Genomic DNA, 22,445 nt, shown 5'->3' with positions numbered 1-22,445 from the left:
CGACTCAGGTGCATCTCTTGAGAAACACCTGTGAGTGCAAAGCAGAATAAAAGCCTTCTGGTTCAAGGCACTTTAATTTACAAGGTCATTTTGTCCAGATTTCGTCAGACTTGCAAATATTTTGCTTTTCCAGCAGTATTTGCATCCATTGTAGAATAAGCTTTGTCCCTGACTTGAAAACAATGCTGTATTAAAACCATATCTAAGTAGATCCATTGTAGGTTTTGTAATTGTTGACCTTGGCTCAATTTTTGCACTTTTGAGAGTCATAGGGCTGTATCAGTCTCTGGCTGTCCTTCCTTGCTGAAAGGAATGCTGCCTCTTCATACATCGGTTCCTGCTGTTTTTATGAACTGTTTTTGATGTTTTTACAGAGGAACTGTAGTTACTTGGTGGTCTTTTGTGTGGGGGTTTTGTTGTTTTGTTTGGGGTTTTTTTAACTATGCATCTTTTCCTCTTTTAAAACATTTTGCAGAGTGGATTGTGTAAAATAAATTCCCTCCTTCTTTTTCTACCTCAATTCACATTTTTGGTTCATGAAGTAAAACAGTTATTTTCTTGTTTAATGTATTTAAGAACCCAGTCTTGAACTGGGTTGGTTATTCTGAATGGCTTTGTTTTGCTTCCATGCATGAGTGTGGAGAATTGATTTAAAAACTTTGGGCTCTTGTTGTTGAAACTGAAATAAGAATGTAGCCTTTTAAACTCAGTGTTTCAGGAATCTTCAGCCCTGCTCCTGTAATTCTAGCCAGACTGCAAATCCAAGGAACACTGCAGAAACAGCCCCGGTACATAAAGCAGTTCCCTGATCCCCCTCTGCTTGGCAGTGCTGCTTCTGACGCCCAGCTGAAGACTCCGTGTGTCTTGTGTTACCAAAGCAGTGCTAAGGACATCTGTGCACACTTATTTCATGGGGAACCAGCTGCAGGAATAGCTGTGTGCACATGCACTGCCTCCCTGTTTAAAGAAGAAATCTGATGGAATTGAGTCACCAACCTGTTGCCTTAACTGATCTGTTACCATTTCTTTTGTGAGCGTGGGAGCATTTTTTCCCCAGCCTGAATAAGTGGTTGGATACTTGCTGCTGGGCTCTTACCCCTTCATGCTTTCTAGCCCCTATTAGTGCTGATGATGGGTAGCTTTTTTTGCTGGACTGCCCCAAATGCTAGCAGATATGTAGTCAGGTTGGCTTGTGGTGGAGGAACGGGCTTGTTTATTTCTTTGAAAGAACTAGGTGTAGGCTTCTTCACTTAAATGGTAAAAATGACCTGTAAAATAACAAACCATGGAAATTAAATGCTTTCCCTTCATTAGCAGTAAGAAAAGCCCAATAGCCTTCCTGTCTGATGAAATGCTAAGGTATTTCTTTTTCTTGGTAGTGCAGGTCAGCTTCATAATGATAGTTTTGAATAGGGAACAGTGACTAAACCATTATATTTCAACTGTAGAGTCTTTTCCCCAGAGATATCCCATCAACTCTTTTCTCTTCACTGTACTCATAGAGTAACACTCTTACTAATATGGGTTTTCTTTGGCCATGCATTGCTGGCACTTGATTTGCTGCATTTAACTAAAATCTTTTAACTTCTAGGTATGGGAGGGCCGATGGAGAGTCATTCCCCATGATGTTCTGCCTGACTGGCTGAAGGACAACGACTACCTGTTGCATGGACACAGACCACCCATGCCTTCCTTCCGGGCTTGTTTCAAGAGTATCTTCAGAATACATACAGAGACTGGTAACATCTGGACACATCTTCTAGGTATTGTCAGCTTGCTCTAATCTAATGCCAGTTGGTTTCATTGCTCTCAAAGAAAGAGAGAGCAAGATAGAAAGGGGTGTGACATTGATCAGCATTATTGTTCCACTAGTAACCTGTTAAATTAGCAGGTTGGTATCCCTCTCCTAATTTTATCCCACCAGAGTTGGATAGGACTTCCTTAATCATATAATACAAACAAATGCATTAAAAATTGCCTAATTGTTGATAAATTACTGGTGCGTACTTTTTTCCCGAGTGTGTAGGTGTTGAGATCACATTTCTTACCACAAGAACATACCTATGTTGCAGCTTCTGTGACCAGTTTCAGCTTGTGAGAAGCCTTGAAGGGGAAGGGTTTCTTTTAACTTTGCCCTTCTCTTTCTACATTTTGCAACAGATATTTTGTTGTTATAGTTGTCGGGCATCTTGCTAAACAAGTGAAAATACAGGGTCTGTCCAAGTCTGAGACAGAGCTGTGGTTGGAATGTGTAACTGAAGTAGGGCAGCACTCAACTCTGCATGTGCTGCTGGCTGTCAGGCAACTCCTGTGTTTAGTGGTCCTATACACTACAGTCATGCTTTTAAAGAAAAGCTTTCAGTATGCATGAACTTGACACCTCTCTGCCTTGCTGTTTTTCAGGATGTGTGTTCTTCCTCTGTCTGGGAATCTTCTACATGTTCCGGCCAAACATGTCCTTTGTAGCACCTGTGCAGGAGAAGGTGGTCGTTGGATTGTTCTTCTTGGGAGCCATACTCTGCCTCTCCTTCTCATGGCTCTTCCACACAGTTTATTGCCACTCAGAAGGTGTTTCCCGGCTCTTTTCCAAGTAAGTGCCTAAGGAACAGGGTAGGCCAAATAGGAAACAGGTGGGAAAACAGGGCTGGGATTTGTGCCTGGAGCCCCAGTGTGGGAGTTGTTCATTTCATGACTGCATGTACTTTGGAACAGAGTTGAGCAGAGATTTAATGCAGCTTCTTCTAATTATAGTTTGTTTCAGCATGAGTTTTTGTGCTGTCATTTTAGTCTTAAAACTCCATCATTTTCTGCTGTTTGGCAGGCATGTGCTTGCATCTTGCTGCTGTAAGTAATATACCTTGAGCTTAGTTGCTGGACTTTGAATTTTTAATGCAACTGTCACTTCTCATCATTTCAACTATTCTGACTAACTTTAAGTCTTAAACTTACGTAAGACAGTTCCACAATGTGTATCAAGATGTCTTGACCTTTTGGTTTTACTTCTTTTTTGGCTGGCTGCTTAAATATCTCGTATTTCCTAAGATTACTCGAGCTAGATTCTGTGATCCGCAAGACCACCTTTAAAGTAACCCAGCTATTAAAGTCCCCTACTGAAAAATTAACTCCACCAACTTCTGTAGGAGTGTTTTGTCAGGATGGGGTAAAAAGCAATGGCTGTGGATTTCCTTTTTCACACTGGTGTATAGAAAAACAGCGTGGTTGAAAAATTGCAGAGCTTTTCCTCTGTGCTCACTTAAGCTGGTGCATAACTAACTGATGCTTGTCAGATACTGAAGTGTTTGCACTGGCTGTGCTCTCACAACATACTGTGTGCCCCGTGTTTAGGGGGCTCTTGTACTGCTTTTTACCTCATCTGAAACTCAAATTTGAGTTTACCTCAAAAGGTTTTGGTCTAAAGGTTAATGAAGGTATTGCTGATGACTGTCCAAAAATGGCCTTACTGGCTGTCTGCCAAGGGAGTCCATTACTACAGGAGGGCATTGGTGGAAGAGTTGCCATCAGGAGTTAAGCTGCAATAGCAAGAGTAATTTAGTTTTGCAGTGAGAAGTAGGCAGTTGGTCTACTAAAGAAGGGCGTGTGGGTGAGAGGATTTCCAAAAGTTTGCATTTCTTACGAAACTGATTTTTGTTTCCTTCTAGGCTGGATTATTCTGGCATTGCACTTCTCATAATGGGCAGCTTTGTACCATGGCTGTACTACTCCTTCTACTGCAACCCTCAGCCTTGCTTCATCTACTTGATTGTGATTTGTGTCCTGGGCATCGCAGCCATAATCGTCTCACAATGGGACATGTTTGCCACCCCTCAATACCGGGGTGTAAGGGCAGGTAAGACCTTGAGTTAACTGCCTTTCCTCCTTCCTACTTGCCACTTGGAGAAACCATCTTGGGAAGACTTAAGAGAGCTTAATTTTATAGAGACCTAATATTCTTGGATTGGGAGCTCGATGGGTTTGCTTTCAGCATATATTTTATAGCCAACTGGATGCACAGACAAGGGCTAGTGCCAGACCTGGAAGTGCATTCCTGAAATGGATGGTAACACATGCAGTAGGAAAGGTAGTGCAAAGTATTTCTAGCTGTATCCAGCAACTTTGCTCCCAAAAACGACTGACTGCTTGGTGTGTGTATGTGTACTTCTACTGTTTGTCTTGGCTTGGTAACACTAGGCTCAGACACTAGCAAATCATTGGATGACTGAACTAATCTGAATGATTTGCCTGGATAAAATACATAGTTAAGGCAAAAACTATTTTTTCTCTTTATCAAAAGAACAAAACCAGATTTGGTTTCACATTTCGAGGTAGGAAAAAAGTGAAAGCTTAGGGGGCAACTGTGGAATGTGCTGGGTTGAATAGTAATATTTCTTGTTTCTTAACCTGCACATGCTGTCTACAGTAAATCTAGATTTCCTGGACAAGTTATGGGTGTACCTTCAGAGAGATCAGCTTTCCAAACTTAAAATCTCTGCATGGGTCATGAATATCCCCCCCACGCCCTCTTTTTTTGCAAGTTTTCTGTACTTGCTGCTAAAATCTAAACAAATAAACCATGTTTCTCTTACACGGCAGATCAAATGAGCGCAGTTGCCCCTTTTCTGTTTCCTAGGACTGCTTGTGCAGTGTATGATAAACAACCTCTTTGTTGTTTCTCCTTGTCTTGCTCTTGAGCGATGATGGTGAAGTGAGGCACAGTCTGTGTGGTCTCAGTTCCCTCTACAGGCCAAGAGCAGTAACTGGCCTCACGTACGCTGAAGCTGGCAGGAGCAATCAGTACATGAAATATTTTGGCTATCTGCTGGAACATATAGCTGAGTAGCTTCTGGTATATGAAGGAAGCCTGTGCATTCTTTAGCTTCCTTTCCAATAAATCTCTTCTGGGCACCTCCAGCTTCAAGAGCTGTCACCTTTCTGGTGCTTTGGCAAATACTGAGTTTTTTCCTTGTGTAGCTTTTGTGTTTTCATTGTGTCCCTTTACCGCCACTGTGCTCAAACCTGACTCTCCCGCATTTTCTTTACCTCCCAGGAGTATTTCTAGGTCTGGGTCTTAGTGGGGTAATTCCCACTCTGCACTTTGTCATCTCTGAGGGGCTCCTGAAAGCAGCCACAATGGGGCAGATAGGCTGGCTGGCACTCATGGCATGCCTGTACATCACTGGTGCTGCACTATATGCTGCCCGCATCCCGGAGAGATTCTTCCCTGGCAAGTGTGACATCTGGGTGAGTCTACAGCATGGCTGGATGAGGAGACCAATGGGAAAGCTGGTTCCCCTTGAGGCTGAAGGATGTTGTGTCAGTGTTTTCTTATTGCAAGTATCAAACTGCTGCACCAGAAGCAATAGGTCTTCAGGGGCCAAATAGCTGTGGGCTCTCCGAGCCTGGCTTTCCTGGTGCCTCTCTTCCTGAGTTGTCACAATCTGGCTGGTCTGAGGTAACTGCTGGTGTGCAAATCCACCCCAGCACATGTACTAGGCAGCTTTAACAAATGGCCAAGCAACTCTGTGAACTTGTGTGTGTGTGTGTTGAGGATCCTACAAACACACATCTTTATCTTGCTTCTGTGCAGAATAGTACATGGTTATTTTGCTGATGTTCAGTGTGTTCCCTGGGATCTTCACCAGGTCTGGCTCCTCATCTTGTGCAGCCAGTGAAAATGCTGGATAGAGATGGTGGACTTTGAAGGGATATCTGGCCTAGGAGAAGGGAAAGTGGAGTGAGCAAGTGGGTGGGTGGGGGAGACTTGATATGTGGGAAAGAATAGTGAAGACTGGAGGACAAATACATGGGGAAGATGTAAAGAAAGAAATTGGGTGAAGCAAGAGTAGAGATCAGGGGGAGGTGGACGTTTAGAAGGCCACTGTACTTCCACTAGCATAGTGAAGGCCCCTAGGGGCTAGAAGTGAGAATAAGGCTTGAGTTGTTTGAGTGACTTTTGCACAGCACCCCAGTTTGCTTGGTTTGTTTAAATGGCCAAAGAAAGCATTGCTGCTATGATGAGCTAGGCTCCAAAAGCACTGGTGTACCACCAACTCTTTTCCAAACTTTCCATGAAGCCTGCAAACACACGTTTGTAGAAATATTTCAAAAGCATCGTCCATATTGGTACGACTTCCCTCAAACAAGGGCGTGCTTTGTCATGTAGCTCCCTCATGGTTTTCATTCTGCTGTACTATAATCAATAACATGCTGGGCATTCATTCAGAACATTTAGTTGTTCTAGGTTTTAATATAATACCATTTTTTTTTTCTGTTCTGTTTTGCTATGGTAGAGAAGTAAAATAACAGCATTGAAAATCCATTTGGTAAAACTTATGCCTGTGACCAGAGCAGAGTTTGTACCTGTTATCTGTATGAGAGAGACCTTTTTATCAATAAATCAGCAGCGTATCTTGTGAAGGAACTAATTTTAAAAGTGTCCTGCTTAAGCCTTTTGCCTAAGGCTTTGAAATCATCACTGTCCCTTCACAAAGAAGGGTTGTAGCACTTACGTACTATATTTGTTTATTGACCAGCTGGTTAAGGTGGCTCTGGAGGGAAGGGGGTATGTTTGTTTGTGTGTGTGTGTGTAGAATTCGATTATTTGGCTAATGATAGGAGAGGGATGGGCTTTAACACACAACTTGGAGAACTCTGCAGCTCGTGGTGTGAGGTACTGCTCCCTGTCACTGTGTACTTCAGCGGAGTGTGTGGCTTTTTGGGAGGCAGGGTCGCGCTGGAGCCGGCAGTGCCCCGGCTGAACAGGAGTGTTTTCTCTCCCGCAGTTCCACTCCCATCAGCTGTTCCACGTCTTTGTAGTGGCTGGCGCCTTCGTGCACTTCCATGGAGTTTCGAACCTCCAGGAGTTCCGTTTCACGGTCGGAGGAGGCTGCACAGAGGAAGATGGGATGCAGTAGAACCAACCTTCAGCCCGAGACCGTAACCAAAACAGCCGCCGGCGCGGTGAAGCATACAGGCTAGCAAAAGGAATACCTAAGAAGAATCCACGTTTCAGCTGATGAGGCATGGAGCTTCATGGGGATTCTGACTAACCAAGATAAAATTCTATACCTCAAGCAATGGAATAAATCAATTTGAAGACCGGGAAATTCTGAAACCCTAATTTATTCTTGGGATCTACAGATTGAGCTACAGAGGACCCTTTCCAAATCGGCTTCTGTTCAATGCCATATTTATTTGTAGAATTGGGGAGGGATAGCTTAGCAGTTTCTGTTTTTTTAAAAAAAGAAAAAAAAAATCAAGGTTAAATTTATATCCTCTTGGAGGGTTCGGGCGTTGATTTTAGATGCTCTTTTGGGAGAAAAACAAATTGTAAATAAGATTTCTAACTTTCTGTTTAAATAAAATTTATATAAATGTTTTAAACAATGGGTGGGGGGAAAGGGGTTTTTGTAAAGAATGCAACATGCAAGTACCACACACTGTTTCAATTTTGCACAAAATAAATGATTGCAGGAGGACCAGGTAAAATTCCCAGGAGTGAAGCACGTTGGCCCTGCAGATTTGCCTGGTGGCCAGCATGCCCTGGGCAATGTGGGGTCCTGGCCAGCACTTGGAGTAGGCTCAGTACATGTACACAAGGGTTGTGAAGGCTGGATTTGTCAGGTTGTCATCCAGGTCACAGTGTGAGCAAAGGTGTTTACTCCAGTAACTTGAAGGATACATCCCAGGTGTGTGGGACAGCTGCCTTCCAAGCTTGCGTGGCGTGTGTAGTTGTGGGTGATGGATCTTGCAGTTAGTTGGTTTGGTTCTCATCATATGGATTGGAGCATAATGGGATAACTGCACATGAAATGGCAAACAGTCCAACTCCATCAGTGCCTGCCTATACCCAAAGGCCCCCATTGAGAAGATGGTTGCCATTTGCTTTGTTTGACCTGAAGAAAGGATGGTAATAGGCTTGTCAGAAGATAGTTGAGCATGTGAGGGGAAACAGAGGTGGGGTTAAGATGGACTGGAAAGAGGAAGCTGTGTGCTCCAGGACTTGGAGTTAACAGTTACTGCAGACCTCAAGCACATTACCTTCTCGTGTGTCAGGCTCCATATGCCAAGGGAGTTTGCAGGTTTTTCTTTTTAAGAGGAGTAAATCCACAACCAGCCCAGTACAGTTCCTTTTTTTTTTTTTTTTTGTCCTTAGTAAGGTCTGCTTCCCATCTGTGCTTTAGCAATGGGACTAATGGGACTGCTGGTATTTCTAAACCTAAAACTGAGAGTTCAGCTGGATTGCTGTGGAGCAGACGCACCTCCTATATAAGGGGAGGCCTATACCCTTCTCTTATGTAATTGATGTAGCTTGATCTTTGGAGCCCAGTCAGAAGCCAGACTGAAGGAGAATCTTTGGAGTCGTAAGATGAAACTTGAACGTTTTGTTTGTTATGGCACAGATATTGCTTGGAGTCTTTAGCTGGAAATTCAGAGCAATTACCTCTCTCACAGATGAGTTAAACAGCTCATAACATGCTATATTTCACAAGGAAGGAAGGTAAGGGGTGGTTGATTGGTGTGTGGGTTTTCTTTTGTTGTTGGGGTTTGGGTTTTTTTTAGACTCCTGCAAGTTTCAGTTTTCACCCTTCAAGAGAAAGATTCGGATTGCGAAGATCTTCCCATACCGTGGATGCCACGGAGTGTGTTTTGGGGAGTTGCTTAGTCAGATAGAAGCAGAATGCCTTCCTGAAGTTGACTGGATATTAAACTTCTCCCCTTGAATGGAGTAAAGCCTCTGAGAGCAAGGTCAGCTGCAAAAAGAGGTGCTGCAGCAGAGCCTGCAAGTTTAGGGGGACAGGTTCTCAGTAGGATCATGACACTGGATGCCTGTAGGGCTGGAAGTGGTTTGTCACAGGTCTGTGTGGTACTTATATGAAGTAAAGAGCAGTATTAACTTGGATGTAAGGGCTAAATGGCACTGGAGGAAGTGTGCTGGTGTCTGAGAAAAGCGTGGTACATATCAGAATCAGAGCTGTCTGTAAGGTGCTTTGGGATACCTCTGAACAGTACCAGCAGAAGCGACAGTCTCCATCCTGGATCATCCCACGTTCACTCCTTGAAGGGTGATTGTAACCTGGTCCTACACAGCACAGAACTATTACAAAAACACAGTACTCCACCTGCTATTCTTAACCCAGTCAGTCTCTCCGTTCAAGAAGTTTGTGTGTTCCAATAAAAACAACCTAGCTGTGCACTTTTCTGTAGCTTTTGCTGAGAACTCTTCCCAGGTTGGCACCTGAATGCCTTACTCTCAGCAGTCAGAGGCTTGCTTGCTCTGTGTGCAGGTTATTGCCATAGAATAGTTAGGACCTACAGCTTCTTTCCTTCCCCATTAAATAGTGGCCTTGTTCAGTATATTTCTTTTTAAAAATTGCTTACTGTTGGAAGCAATGAAGCACATTCTGGGGTTTTGATGGCTGGGGACTCTGGTGATGGTTCCATATAAGATGGGATCTTATTACTTGCTGTATTCTTAACTTCTGCTAATAAAAGAACCAAATGGATTATTGTCTAGTTTGGGTCTTTCTGTGCTGTGTGTGAAACTTGAAAGAGTCACTCTTGCTTTCTTCATTCCCAGTGCATGCCAGCCAGGTTTGTAGGTAAGAGACTTCTGTTGGTGCAGAAACCAAACTGATGCCTAAAGGCCCGTTCCCAGGCGGTTGGGGCTTGCTGTGTGCCTCCTCTGGCAAAAGCCAGCAGGTGGGAAGTTTGTGCAGCTGGAACAGTAGTTCTGCCACGTGGCATCCTCTCGATGCCTGTGATTCACATCAAGTGTGTGCCTGGTCTTGCTCTAAGATTTCAGTGCTGTCTGGTGCAGTTAAACATCGTGGCCGACGGAGCCTGGACTGTGCTGCCTCTTCCTTACGGTGCTGATCTCCAAGGAAATTATTTTTTCGGAAGTCCAGACTGTGATGCCCAATGGAGTTGCTGGTTTTGTAGTATGGGGCCAGTGGTGGTGTGAGGGAAGGTGTTGAGTGTGTCTGGTGCTACCACTGCATGAAGCTGGTTGTCATAAGGATTCCCCTGACGTACATTTATTCCAGACTGGCAGAGAACGATAGGCCTGGGACGGTCTGCTCGGTTTTCACCTCTGCCATATTTTAAAAGTAACATGAGGAACGAAGTGGGATTGGTGTTACTGCCAAGTTTGGTCTTTCATTGTGGAGAGCTCTGCTGAACCCATAGTGTAGAGTGAGGGCATAAAGCAGCAGTGTGGTCTTGGGGCTGGCTATCCTCGGTCAGGAGTCTCCAAGCTTTCAAAGCTGGGCTGGCTATAATTTCAAAAATTACCTTTTATTTTTTTAGAGATAAAAATTTTTAGTGGCTCAGTCTTCAAGTTCCTGGTCTTGCAGATTTCAGAGCAGACTATCCCCTTCCTCATTCCAAGGTTTAAAAGGGCTTAACACTTACCACTGTGTCTTGGGTGCCACATGACAACAGGCAGAAAATGGAAAGGAACAGGGTGGCCAGGTGGAGAATGGGTGAAATGTGTTCAAAAGAGCAGAAACTGTGATTTATGGACAGCACTGGAAAGCCAAAGGTGAAGAAGCACTGGGAGATGAGCATTTGCAAGGAGAAAAATGAGCGAGAGGGACCAAGGGTGCAAAGAAGAAGAGCTTGGCGGGGCGAAGAGGGTGAGTGCTGGAGACCTTGGTGGTTGTGGGCGAAATTTTAGGTGAGTTGAGACTGAGACATTCAGGAGGCCTGGATTTAAATTCTTTGTGTAAAGGAAATGCCTCCTATCCTGCACCCCCTATAAAGGATTGACCATCTTCTCCTGGTATGCAGGCTTAGGGACTGGCAGGAGCGGGAGGGAGGGGGGTTCGGCTGGGAAGGGAGTGGGGCTGGTGCTGACCAGAACAGCCCTGTGCCAGACTGCCTTCTGCTCTGTCATTGCTGTTCCTCAGCTGTCAGCAAACATCTGGGAACTGCCTGGGCAAGATACGCCTAATCCTCCTCTTGTGTTGGCTCACACCAAGTCTGGGCATCTGCAGCTGAGCTGTGGCTTTTCTCAGTTGCTTGACTCAGGATACATGTTTTGCAGTGACTTTGTAAAGAGAGACAGCTCTTGTAAAGGACCTCGACGGCTTGAGGTCTCAGGATGGAGTATTATTGTTTTATTTTCTTTTTTTATGAAACGCAAATTCAAGGAATGGTGGAGAATGTTGGCATCAGATTTCACACAAATGTCACTAAAAGTAGCTTCCACGTTTGAATGTGAATTAGACTTATTCTCTTTTCAGAAAGCAGAGTAATATTTAAAAGTCTTCTGGGCAGGCTAAAATTGTGTGTCCTACCTCCTCTGCATGTAGTTGTGGTCATGCTCTGCCCTCTCCCAAGAATCACTTGCTTCATTCGTTGCCAAGTATCCTGAGTACGGATTAAAGTGCTGCAATCAAGGTGAGTGTCTAAGGCCATTGCCCAACTTTTTAAGGAGCTGGAAGTAAATGAAGCATATGATTAGGATGGAGGAGCTGAGTTCAGTTTGGTTGAAGCTATTTGAGGCTTCCCTGAAAATTGAGTTCTTTTTCCCTTTTTTTTACCCCTGCCTCCTGTGTGGCATCAAAGCAACTTGTTTGGACTAAACCCTCCTTCTGCTCAGTGCTTTTGTTCTGTCTGGGTTGCCCAAGCTGAAACTCTCCAGGCTGATTTCCAGGAGTGCTGAGCACTGATGTGGTTTCAGTGAAGTTTCTTAAAAAGATCAGGTCCTTGGAGAGGACGTGTGTTAATTCCTAGGTGCATATTGCCCTGGAAGGAGAAATACTGACCTTGAGCTCACGGCAGCATCGAGCGTGTCCCACCTGATCATCTGCAGCTATTTTAACGATGAGCGAAGTAGGAAAAGTGCTGGAGGAAACTGCCAAACATCATGTGGGCTGTTGCTGCAAGTGGATTGCAGTGTGACCAGTTCCTTGTTCACCACTGCTGGGAAGGTAAGTTCCTTGGGGAGGGGTGGTGGGATGTGAGCCTAGCGCCCTGTGTAGTGTGCAGGGGGATGGTTTTCCAGCTTGGTCTTATTGTAGAATCACAGAATGGCTTGGATTGGAAGGGACCTTTAAAGATCATCTCGTTCCAACCCCCCTGCTATAAGCAAAGGGCACTTTCTACCAGACCAGGCTGCTCAAAGCCCCATCCAGCCTGGGCTTGAACACTTTCAGGGATGAGGCATCCACAACTTCTCTGGGCAGCCCGTGCCAGTGTCTCACCACACTCATAGTGAAGAAATTTTCTGGTATTTCCAGGAGCTTTACCTTTGCCTTTCTCTGGTAAAATTCATGTTTAAACAACTGAGATATTACTGTTTCTGAGCGGGGAGATGTTTGTTTGCACTGGAGATTCACCGTGATTCCGTTTTGTTAGCAGCCTCATCTCTGTGGTGGTACAACAGGGCACGGAGGCACTTCACAGTTGGCGTAAAATCTGAACCAGTCTAGTTGTAAATGAGATGGGAAAATCATTGGCCTGGCTGGGTTCCCAGAGCAATGGTGTGTTTCCCTTACAGAGGCAAATGACCCCCCAGCCACTTCCAGTAGCTGTCTTTGCTTTCACCTCCAGCCGTGCCGAACCTGTGCCTGTGGTTTGGGGTTGCCTTGGCGTGGCTGGAGCCAAGCTCCCCCGGGCTGCAGGAGCTGTTCCCTGTGTCTGAGGCCAGGCTGCGGGGCCGGCGGGCAGCCAGAGCTGCTCGCTGTGGCACAGGCAGACTGGGAATGTGGGGTGGCATCTGCTGCTGGGACAGGAAGCCATCCCCCCTGGGAGAGAGCAGCTGCTGCCACCACCTCCTTGCCGGCTCCTGGCCACTGTGGCCAGCTTGGGGCTCTGCCCTGGCTCTGGCTCAGCTCCCCCATCCTGCTGTCTGCAGGGGCAGCCAGGCTGGGGTTGCTGCCTTTGCCAGGGAGCCTCCTGCCAGCTTTTAAAGCAATACTGTGTCCCTCAGGGCCGGGCAGGAGGGGGTGACAGCATGCTCTGGCCCTGCTGCCAGGGGCTGAAGAAAGTCACTGCTGGCTGAAACTCAGAGGAGCAAGAGCAGCCTGGGGCTTTGGCTGGTGTGTGACTTACACTGTCAGCACACCCACTGTCATTGGTGTGGGGGCTTCCCCAGCAGCTCCCTGTCCCTTTTCCTGCCGCCTATGAGAAACAAACCCTTGGTGCAAGGTGGCCTCCAAGAAGACTGGCAGCCTCCTGCCACTATCCCTGCAGTTTGAGGAGGGCTGAGGAAGCACCCGTGCACGTCCCTGTGCAACGCAGGCGCTGCTCCTCATAATGCTGGTGGGAAGGACAGCAGCAGCTGCCTGGCCCTGGAGGAGCCAAACAGGTATAAAGACAGGGCTTGGTGCCCAGCCCTTGCTTGCTGCCAGCAGGGGCCTGCCTGGGGAAAGGCAGGGTGCCAGGGCTCCCAAAATTTGAGGCAGCAGCAGCAAGCAAAGCAGGAAGAGCTGATGAAATTTCCTGCGGGGCCTGGGAGGTATTCGCTGAAGAAACGTGCTTGGTGGCGTTCGAGTGGGGCCATTACCTTTGGCATCACGCGCTGATGAGGAGCCGCGTGGCTGCGGCTGAGGTCACGGGAGGCTATGACAGAGAGGTTTGCCTGAGCCACAGAAGGTGTAAAGGCTCCTGTCAGGGGTAGGCAGAGGTGGGTTAGGGGAACCCGTAGCTGTGGCAGCGGCCTGGGAAACAGGGGAGCTCCCTAACACCCAAGGGAGACAGGAGCAGCCACCGCCCTCAGCGAGGGCCTGGCTGGTGATGGAGTCGTTCATCACATGGGAATTTGATGCTTCTTCCCCACTTAGCACAAAAGTGTGATGCTTCAGGCTGCCCTCAGCCCCCTCCCCTACAAGCAGAGGCCTGAGAGAGCCCAGGGTTTCTGTTCTGACGGTGCCAGTGGGCTTTATCAGCTGAAAAAGGATCCTGGAAAATACTCCGTGGGGCCCGAGTTTGAGGTGTGCATAAAACCAAGGAAGACTGTGGTACTGATTCTTCACTATGGCAGAGATGGGCAACCTTAACCCACTTGGAGCATGCAGCTCCTCACTAGGACTGCTGCTATCCCCAGCCTGGGATGTGCCAGGCTCTTGCTAAGTATAAGCCAACTCAGGCCAGCCTGCTTTTGTGCCCGATCTCAACTGCAAACAGCTGCTGTAAATCCAGGGCTGATTTTCCTACTATTTTGTAGGGTGAAGTCATCCCTGTCTGGCCACACTTGAAGGTCTAGTCATGAGCCTGCTGTGTCCCAAGGCATGAGTCAAGGGAGGGCACGTGTGTGCAACACTGTGCAAGGTGTGTGTCCCTGCCTGCGGCTCGGACGCCCTCATTGCCCACCGCAGCGTTTGGGGGAGATCCAGGGTTACCTCAGCCTGCAGTGGGGTGTTTCTGAAGCCTGCAAGGAGTGCAATGAAGAGAATTCAGGTCCCTTCCCAGCTCCCTGTCCCCCTGCCTGCGAGGAAATTGGCTGCAGATTTAGGGCTTGTGAAGCCCCTGGTCCGTGCGGCAGCCAGATGTGGCTGGGTGGGTCTGATGGACACCCCTGGCTGCAGAGCACCACTTAGTGAGCTTTCTCCCCTGACAGAATAAACCCTGGTGCCTACAGTTTGTGTGCTTACAGGGATGGACAGGGTCTTGCAGGAGGGACAGCTGTGATTTATGTGCTGTACCAGGATGGCAGTGGGGTGCTGCTCAGCTGGAAGTAAGAGACGGCTCCTCTCACAGCTGCTCTGCTGCTGGTCAGATCCTCTGGTCTCAGCTCGTTGTTTGCTTTTGCTGACCTATTTTCATCTGCTGTGCCCAGCACATGGCTGAAGAAGTTGGGAGCTAGGGCAGCTGCTCTTCCTGAGGATTTTTCTCTCGCTGTAGGGCCATGAGTCACTATCTCTGTCAGAGCATGAAATGGAATTTGCTTAACCCCACGTTGGAGACCAGAAATGGGTAGGTTTGCTTATGGTCTGCTTTGCTGCCAAAAAAAAAAATAATAAAAGAAGCCATTTGCCTTCCAAGGCTCAAACCATACCTAGGTGCAGCTCATCCCACTGTGGATCAGCAGCACTGTGGGAAGGGCTCTGTTTGCCTCCTAATAAACAGCTAACACAAACCTCACGTACAGAAGCAGGAGCCACTTCCCTCTGGAGACATGCCTGACCTTTAGTTGCCATCCTGTTTGACCCTGTGAGGGCTGGAGGAGGCTGCACGGGCAGGTGGGTTGTGATCTGTGGCACAGGGGTCACACAGGCTGAGGTGAGTGCTTGGCATCCACTGCCTGCCCTGGCAGGGCCCATCTGAACTGGCCAGCCATGCCCACAGCCTGGCCCCTGCTGCTTGAGGGTGCACTGGGAAGCACCAGCAGCTTTGGGAACAGCACCTTTTCCTTTAGCCACGTGCACCCCAGCGCTGGAGCAGGGGAAGACATCTGTCCTGCTGCCCACTGCGGTGTGCCATCGGGGTGAGTGACTCCACAGCCTGATTCCTGGTGTGTGCTTGAGTTTTAAGTCAGGGCAAACCTTTGCCCTTATTTCTCAGCTTAAGAAATAATCCAGTTCTCACCCCTGTCCCATTCCCTCCACTTACAACCTATGCACAAACTCGCTGAGCCAACTAAACCAGGTGTGCTTCACATCTTCACTCTCTCAGTGCAGGTATCTTTACAGGGCTCATGTTTATTTTGGATTTATGCACCTGAAATCAAGCATGGTTCGTATGCAGCGGGGCAATGTGTATTTATATATCCTCTTTAAGCTGAGTGGATATGGGACTGCTAATCCTTTCTGACAGGAAGGTCATCCTTGAGAGTGGTGCCCTGGGAGGGCAGGCACGTGGAGCTGGGGGAACTGTGCCAGCCGGCGGGGGATGCCCTGAGCCAGGGGCTCCTCCATCTGTGAACAGCTCCCGGTTCCTCGGCCTTGACAGCAGCCCCTTTTCCCTCTGTGCTGCCTTCATCTTCCTTGGCTGCTTCTGACTCTGATAAGGTCACTGCATCTGAAGCCTGGAGACCATCTCCCTCTCCAGTTTTACTTCCAGTACTGCAGTCGTTCCTCTCTTTGCTGTAACACCGCCTCCAGCAAGGCAAAACCCCCACAGCAGGACCTCTGAGGTCCTGAAAAGTCTCCAGCAGGACCTGGTTGTGACTGATACTGTCCCCTTTGTGTCAGGTGAGATGGGTGACAAAGAGGGACAGCATCCATACTGTCCCTAGCACACCTGAGGTGTATTTGTGGGCTCCTGCTTGTGCAGGAAAGGGAACAGACCTGACGTGAGGATAAAACCCTTTCCCAGAAAACTCCTCTTTGCAGCAGCTGCACAAGTCCAGCCCTGGTGGTGGTGGCTGTGGGAGTGGGTGGCCTGGTGGGCTTGGAGAGGAGCCCCACAGGTCCCCATGGCAGGCACATGTGCAGGACAATGTTGTGGGCAGTGCTGCTCATCAGGCAGGGAGTGAGGAGGGTGTGGGCCCTTGTCCTGAAGGAGGTGGAAGCTTTCTGGGATGAGCCACTTGGTGCTCTGGGGGCCTGGAGTGGTGCAGGAGGCTCCCAAAGGGGCCCACCTGGCAGAGGAGGCCAGGGCAAGATTCTGCCTTGCTGGTCTACCAGCCTGCTCCCCTGGGGCCACCATGGCTTACCCATGGGTGGCTACAGATGGGGAGGGGGCAGAGCTCAAGGAGAGACCTTGTTTCATCTGTAGCCATAGGCTGTGGCATCCCCACCCCTGGCACATTCTCTGCCAGCGCTGGGACCCCCACCTCTCCTCAGAGTGACAGAGGGCTGTGGGTGCAGCCAGCGGGTTCACAGTGTGCTGCATGGCCAGAGGTTCTTCTTCCTGTAGCTCCAGCAAAAACCAGCAGCACAGTGATCAGGAGCACTTCCTGGCACCCCTGTGAGTTGCTGGCATGTGCCTGATGGCCAGGCTGAGTCCTGCCACCCACACCCTGTCCCCACAGGTTTCTGGGGTGCAGTGTAGGGCTGTGATTACCACCAAACATGCTGAAGCTGTAGTATCTATTTAGATTATGTCATATATTTGTTTTTAATGAGATGGTACGGAGCAGTTCATACAAAAAAAAAAAAAAAGAAACATGGGTGCTCCCCACCCATTGTCCATAAAGCTCTGTAAGAAAAGGCCCATGCCCACTAGCCAGGAATGCCAGGCTCAGGGCAGGGAACACCCAAGGGCAGCTGCAGTGAGCAGGGCAGTGCTGCTCCGAGGGGAAAAGTGCCTGTTTCGTAGCTGCTTCTGCAGTGAAGATAGCAGGTAGCAGGAAACATACGTTCTCTTTTGGTAGGTCATACAAAACCCCTTTCCCAGAGGTAAGTCCACATCTAGACAAGAATCTGGATGCTGTTCTAGAAGTGTTAGGAGGGTTCTCCTTGGCAGAGTTGGCATAGCTGTAGCTAACTAGTCAAGCCGTGCTACCTCCCATTGTCCAGCTGCATGTTAAGTTGGTGCAGTTCAGGTCAGACGCCGTGTCCTACCCCGGGGTCACAGCTGAGGACCACCCCCAAGACCAGGAGATGCTGCCTCTCTGCTGGGAACCACTAAGGGCCCTGTTCTGGCAGGGCTGTGCCTGGGCTGCTCCAGACCTGGGTGCTCAAAGTCCTGGTGGCTCCCCCTGAGGGACAGGCAGACACTTGTTTACTGCCCCTCCTGCTCTCCCAAGTCCAGATCTGCCCCTCTGGGCTCTCTGCCCCCTGTACCCCAAGTGGCTCCGTGGGAGTCAGCTGAAATGTTGGCCATGCTGATGACCTCGGCCTTCCCAAGGGCTGGGAGGAGCCGCTCGGGAGGTGCCGTGCCAGGGTCTGACCCCGCTGGTTCTCGCACAGGCCTTTTGCTGACAGGTTTTCAAGGAGGGAGCAGCTTCCACCGTGGGCACCGTGATGGACCTTGCGGTGAAGGGACACACCAGGGAGTCGCAGCGGGTATCCCAGAGGGGGTTGCATTCCCATCTCCTCCCGTCCCACAGCTCCGTCCCCCCGGGTCTGTGCCGTGTAAGGTGCGTGGCAGGCGGGGTCACCGCAGGAGCAGCACCAGCGGCAGGAGCAGCAGCGTCGGCGAGACGGAGATCTCAGCAGCGCCACCACAGTCTTGGGCGTTTTCCTGGGAGATGGGAGAGAAGGGGTCAGCCTGCTCACCGCCGGGGCGGCTGCAGGGGGAGGGAAAGGATCCCACCCGTCACCTTTGGGAAGGGGAGCAATGCCTGTGGCCAAAAGGAAAGAGGCAAAGGAAGGGACTGGTTTGAGCAGCCGCCTGCAAACTTGCACTTGCCTCCTCGGCTCCTAGCGGTGGGGGAGCTTGCTCCTGACCCTCTGGTGTCTGAGCTCAAGCCCTTCCCAGGTGGTATTAATGTATGAGGGTCCTCCTGCTAGGAAGCCCCTCAGGGATTCACATGGCTGTGTCCGGGTCCAGCCAGCAGGATGGGCACGTGATACACCTGACACGAGGGTGCAGGAGGAGACATTTGTGCATGGGTAACAGGCATGCCCCCGGTGAAATCCAGCTGTGTGCCCTCCCTCCCTCTCTCCCACGCTCCCCCAGGGTACCTCAGGGTGGAATGCATGGCAGGTGTCCGGCCGCCGTCGCAGCTTCTGGGACCGCATCCGTTCACACTTCACTGAAGCGTTATGTGCGAGGCTGTTAAGGACCACGGCAGCAGCAGGCAGAGAAAAAGGGGATGAACACAGCACAGAGATACAGGGCCCGGGTGCAAGTTTGTACAGGTGTAACTGCACGACCTGAGAGACAGAGCAGGGAGGTCAAGGGAAGGGCAGGTCACCCTGCATGGGCTGGAGATTTTTCCAAGCTGTCCCACAGGTTGGGTTGTACCCTCTACCCCCACGACAATTGCACCAGAAGCACATTTTCCACCCTAGCAAATATGAAGATGAAGGGGCCTGTGGAGCTTTGCATCCCTGCTGGGTGTGGAAGGATATATTTGACCTCTTTTGGGTCCATTGGGACAGGTGGGAAGATGCTGCAATCACAGACAGCATCCGTGATGAGGAGCAGGAGGTTACTGCTGACGATCTGCTGTGCCACAAACATCCTGCAAGAGAAGAGCAGATAAAGAAAGCACATCCTTCCAGCTACAACACCAGAGCTGCATTGCCTGAACCACAGCAAAGAAAACAGAGATCATCAGAAACAGGATGTCAGTCATGGAAGGCAGGAGAGACCCAGGGAGCAGATGTACATGGGGGGGAAGTGGCGCTGGCACACCCTTTTGGCCTCAGAAAACTCTGAACTGGCTCACATTTACAACTCCGTGCTAGGCTCAAAAGCCAAAATCGAACCCAAAACCCAACCAACCAACCAAACCCAACACAAGATGGGGCAGCACATCACAGCAGATGACACTGAGGAAGCCTGGTTTCGTCTGGAGGTACGTCAGTGCCCATTTAACATACATTTATGTGTAAGCTCATACTATGCAAGGATGTCTGTATTATGTGGTCCTGCGAGGAGCAGTGCTTTGCTACATTTCATGTCAGTGGAGAGAGACATAGAGGATCCCAGCAGCACCCTACGTTACATCGGTGTGGTGGGACCGATGGCTCGAAAATCGCACGGCTTCGCTTTGCGGCCACAGTTTCGCCTGCCCCTTCCCCTCCCTGTCGGACAAGCAGGCTGTGGCTTGCGGTGACCAGCACAGGCACGTGCCTGTGGTGATGTCTCTGGATGGAAGCGTTTGCCCGAGGACGTGCACGTGAGGGCTGAGCGGGCAGGCAGTGCAGGCACTGAGTGGGCAGGGCAGGACGAGGGCAGGACGTGTGTTGGCTGAGTGCAGGGTTTTCTGCATGAGTGCTGTGCACGTGGGGGTGTGTGGGCAGCTCGGATGTGCCTCTGTGCTCACGAGGCTGCATGTGCCTGTGACTGAGGGCCTGTGCACTGGCACGTGCACATCAGTCACAGGGGGTGCGTGTCCAAGCATACGGGTGCCACCGCAAGGTGCTGTACATGTCTGGGCACCTCGGCAACCTGCCCAATGCCTTGCAGCCATCACGTGTCATTCACCAGCACAGAGGCTGCAGTCACCCAAAGCAAGGCTGAGCTGCCCACGCTGCCATCCCCCTCTGCCTACTGGCAGGGAGCTGGCAAGCTGTCCTGGAGCTGCTGGGCACAGGGAAGGCTGGGGATGTCGGGCTCAGTGTGCCTGCACTGGTGGCAGGGCTACAGTGGCTCTGTACACTCCCAGTCCTGCTGAACACTGCTCGGCCAAGGGAGAGGGCTTCTGGATTACAAATACAGGTTTGTGAGGATGTGCCCACTCCACTGTCCAACCTGGCTGTGCTGGAGGAGCACCCTGTCTCCCTGGTTTGCTTGTCTGGTACCTTGTCTCGCTGCCCTCTAGCCTCTGGGGATCTCTGTGTTCCCTTTCAAAGGTGTTGAAGGTTGCACACTGCAGCTGACCATTTCATTAGTGGCTTTTTGACTAATGACTGCTTTGGGAGCTTTGACAAGCAGGCTTTAACAAATTCAGTAACCAGGACAGAGGTGCGCCATGCACTAATCTGCAAGCCAACTTCTTCCCCAGCACGGAACACCCAGCCTACCCTCACTCCACAAGGAACTACCTGGGCTTGTGGAACGGGATCAGGAAGGCCTGCATGCCTGAGCTAATGCTTCACAGAGCCTGTGACAGGGTGTGTGTCTCTCCCAAACACCTGCACAAAAGATGCACAAGAGATGCACCTGGGATCCAGAGGCTGCAACCACACCTGTAATTACAAAGGAGCTGAGCAGGATGCTGTGAAGGACAGGATGCAGCACCTGCTGCTGTGACGCTGGTGAGGTGCTGCCTCCAGCAAGGAGGGGTCAGTCCCAGGCTGTGTTGGTGCCGAGATCTGTGCAGCAAGACCTTAACAGGCCAATTTAGGGCAGTCAGCTCCTCTGGATCTGCCTAGAGCTTAATGCCCCTACACAATACCTTGTTGTCACCAAATCTGCAGTCTCTTCTGAAACAATATTTGGCAAAGCCTGGTTTTCCTACAGTCATGCTGACTAGCACAGGCTGTTTTCCTAACCTTTAAGTCTTTCCTGCAGTTGATCCAAGACTGAAGTCACACCAGGTAGGATTTTTATTTTTTTTTAATGGGAATTCCAGTCAGATCTGTTTGGATGCCTCATGTTAGGAAAAGCTGGACCAGTGGAAATTCATCTTTCTGTCACCTTTCCACACATGATTGCTGATGGCACTATGGAGCCACTGAAAACAGCCTTTTTCCTCAAAGACTTTTCTATCTAACTTTGTGCTCTTCCTTCTCTTAAAATGAAAATGGAAAATAAAACAGAGGACCCTTATTTTCATTTCTTTTAGTTTCATGCTTCCTTTTTTTCCCCATCCCTGCTTTTTTTTGTTTGTTTGTTTCTGTAGAAAACCAGAAAAAGGGTAAAAGGAAAAAAAAAAGGAAAAGGAAAGCCGAAAGCATTGCAAAAAGGAAAATTTTCTAAGAAAACCTTTGCCAGAAGCATGAGAAAACAGAAAAAGTTCCTTTCTGAAACCTGTGGAATGGAAAGATATATATATATATATTTGAATGCTCTTTTCTTCGTTCTACAGCTACCTCTGCTTATTAACAGATGGTTTTAAATTTTTGTCTCTTTTATCAAGAACAAGTAACCTGGTCTCTTCATCTCCTCCCTGTCCAGCACAGCTGTTTAGCTCTGCTCTGCAGCCACAGCTGGAGATACCGTGGTGGCCGCGCCATGGGCAAAGCAGCAGGTGACTCTTCTCAGGTTGCTGTCATCACCAAGAGGCCCTTTGACAAGGCTTGTGTGCCATCCCCCTGGGGGACCCCCCCAAATGAAAGGGAAGCTGCAGTTCTTACTTTTGGCAGTCTCCACACTCAATCAGCCCGTTGGTCTCCTTGATGGCCGGCTCGTACACGAAAACAGGGTACTCGGTGTCACAGGGCTGCAACATGTCGTGTTTCTTGTGCTTGTGAGCTGCGAGGGCAAGGAGACAAGGTGAGATGGGTGAAGGGCAGAGCATCACACAGGAGCTGCCTGCACTGAGATGGAAGCATTTAAAACTGGTGACACAGGTTGGAGGAGCAGCCCTGCATGCCTCCTACCCCCTCAAGAGTGGCAAAGAGCAGGTGCCTACCAGAGAATAATGGGAAGGAGGTGCTGCACAAAGCAGCCAGGCAGTGATCCCTGCTCCCACTAGGTGGTGTGGGAAAACCAGTCTATGTGAGAAATGTGCACAATATTGCCACTTGCCTTCCCCCAGCAAACCCAGACCCTGCTATGCCCAAGCCACAGCTGTGGGACCGCAGTGGCCACAGCACCCCAGGGACTCCCTGCCCGGTAGGAAGGATCATTTGAGCACTGGTACCCTTCTGTTCAAAGGAGCAGTGGGGTCTGACTGAACCAGCAGCATTAATGAAGTCCCTCCTGCCTAAACCAGCCCTGGTTCACTTTTTTAAACATTGAAACTGTGACTGGGCTGGTCCTCAGTGCCTGTGCCAAGG

At 49.4% G+C, this 22,445-nt stretch overlaps 2 protein-coding genes across 6 annotated transcripts in view; one reads left to right on the top strand and one right to left on the bottom strand.

Annotated features, from left to right (window-relative positions):
• Positions 1 to 9,503, top strand: part of ADIPOR2 (adiponectin receptor 2) — a 44,790-nt gene extending 35,287 nt beyond the window's left edge. For 4 of the 5 annotated variants that reach the window (XM_018080490.1, XM_029963455.1, XM_018080488.1 and 1 more), the window contains exons 4-8: positions 1,592 to 1,763; positions 2,404 to 2,590; positions 3,660 to 3,847; positions 5,045 to 5,238; positions 6,780 to 7,478. In XM_018080490.1, coding sequence (XP_017935979.1) covers positions 1,592 to 1,763; positions 2,404 to 2,590; positions 3,660 to 3,847; positions 5,045 to 5,238; positions 6,780 to 6,911 — 873 coding nt within the window. In that variant the 3' untranslated portion in view covers positions 6,912 to 7,478. Of the gene's footprint in view, positions 1 to 1,591; positions 1,764 to 2,403; positions 2,591 to 3,659; positions 3,848 to 5,044; positions 5,239 to 6,779 lie in introns of all 5 variants that reach the window. The other variant, XM_029963454.1, reaches the window with a different exon arrangement.
• Positions 9,504 to 17,941: 8,438 nt separating this feature from the next.
• CACNA2D4 (calcium voltage-gated channel auxiliary subunit alpha2delta 4) overlaps positions 17,942 to 22,445 on the bottom strand; it is a 130,150-nt gene continuing 125,646 nt past the window's right edge. The window contains exons 37-40 of the mRNA XM_018080068.2: positions 21,801 to 21,918; positions 18,906 to 19,018; positions 18,516 to 18,598; positions 17,942 to 18,072 (exon numbers count right to left, since the gene is read on the bottom strand). Of these exons, the coding sequence (XP_017935557.2) occupies positions 17,986 to 18,072; positions 18,516 to 18,598; positions 18,906 to 19,018; positions 21,801 to 21,918 (401 nt within the window). The 3' untranslated portion in view covers positions 17,942 to 17,985. The remainder of the gene's footprint in view (positions 18,073 to 18,515; positions 18,599 to 18,905; positions 19,019 to 21,800; positions 21,919 to 22,445) is intronic.

Source organism: Manacus vitellinus, unplaced genomic scaffold (assembly GCF_001715985.3).
Source record: "Manacus vitellinus isolate BGI_N305 unplaced genomic scaffold, ASM171598v3 scaffold_5_pilon, whole genome shotgun sequence".
Taxonomy (NCBI): domain Eukaryota; kingdom Metazoa; phylum Chordata; class Aves; order Passeriformes; family Pipridae; genus Manacus; species Manacus vitellinus.
This window is presented reverse-complemented; position numbering and strand designations above follow the sequence as displayed.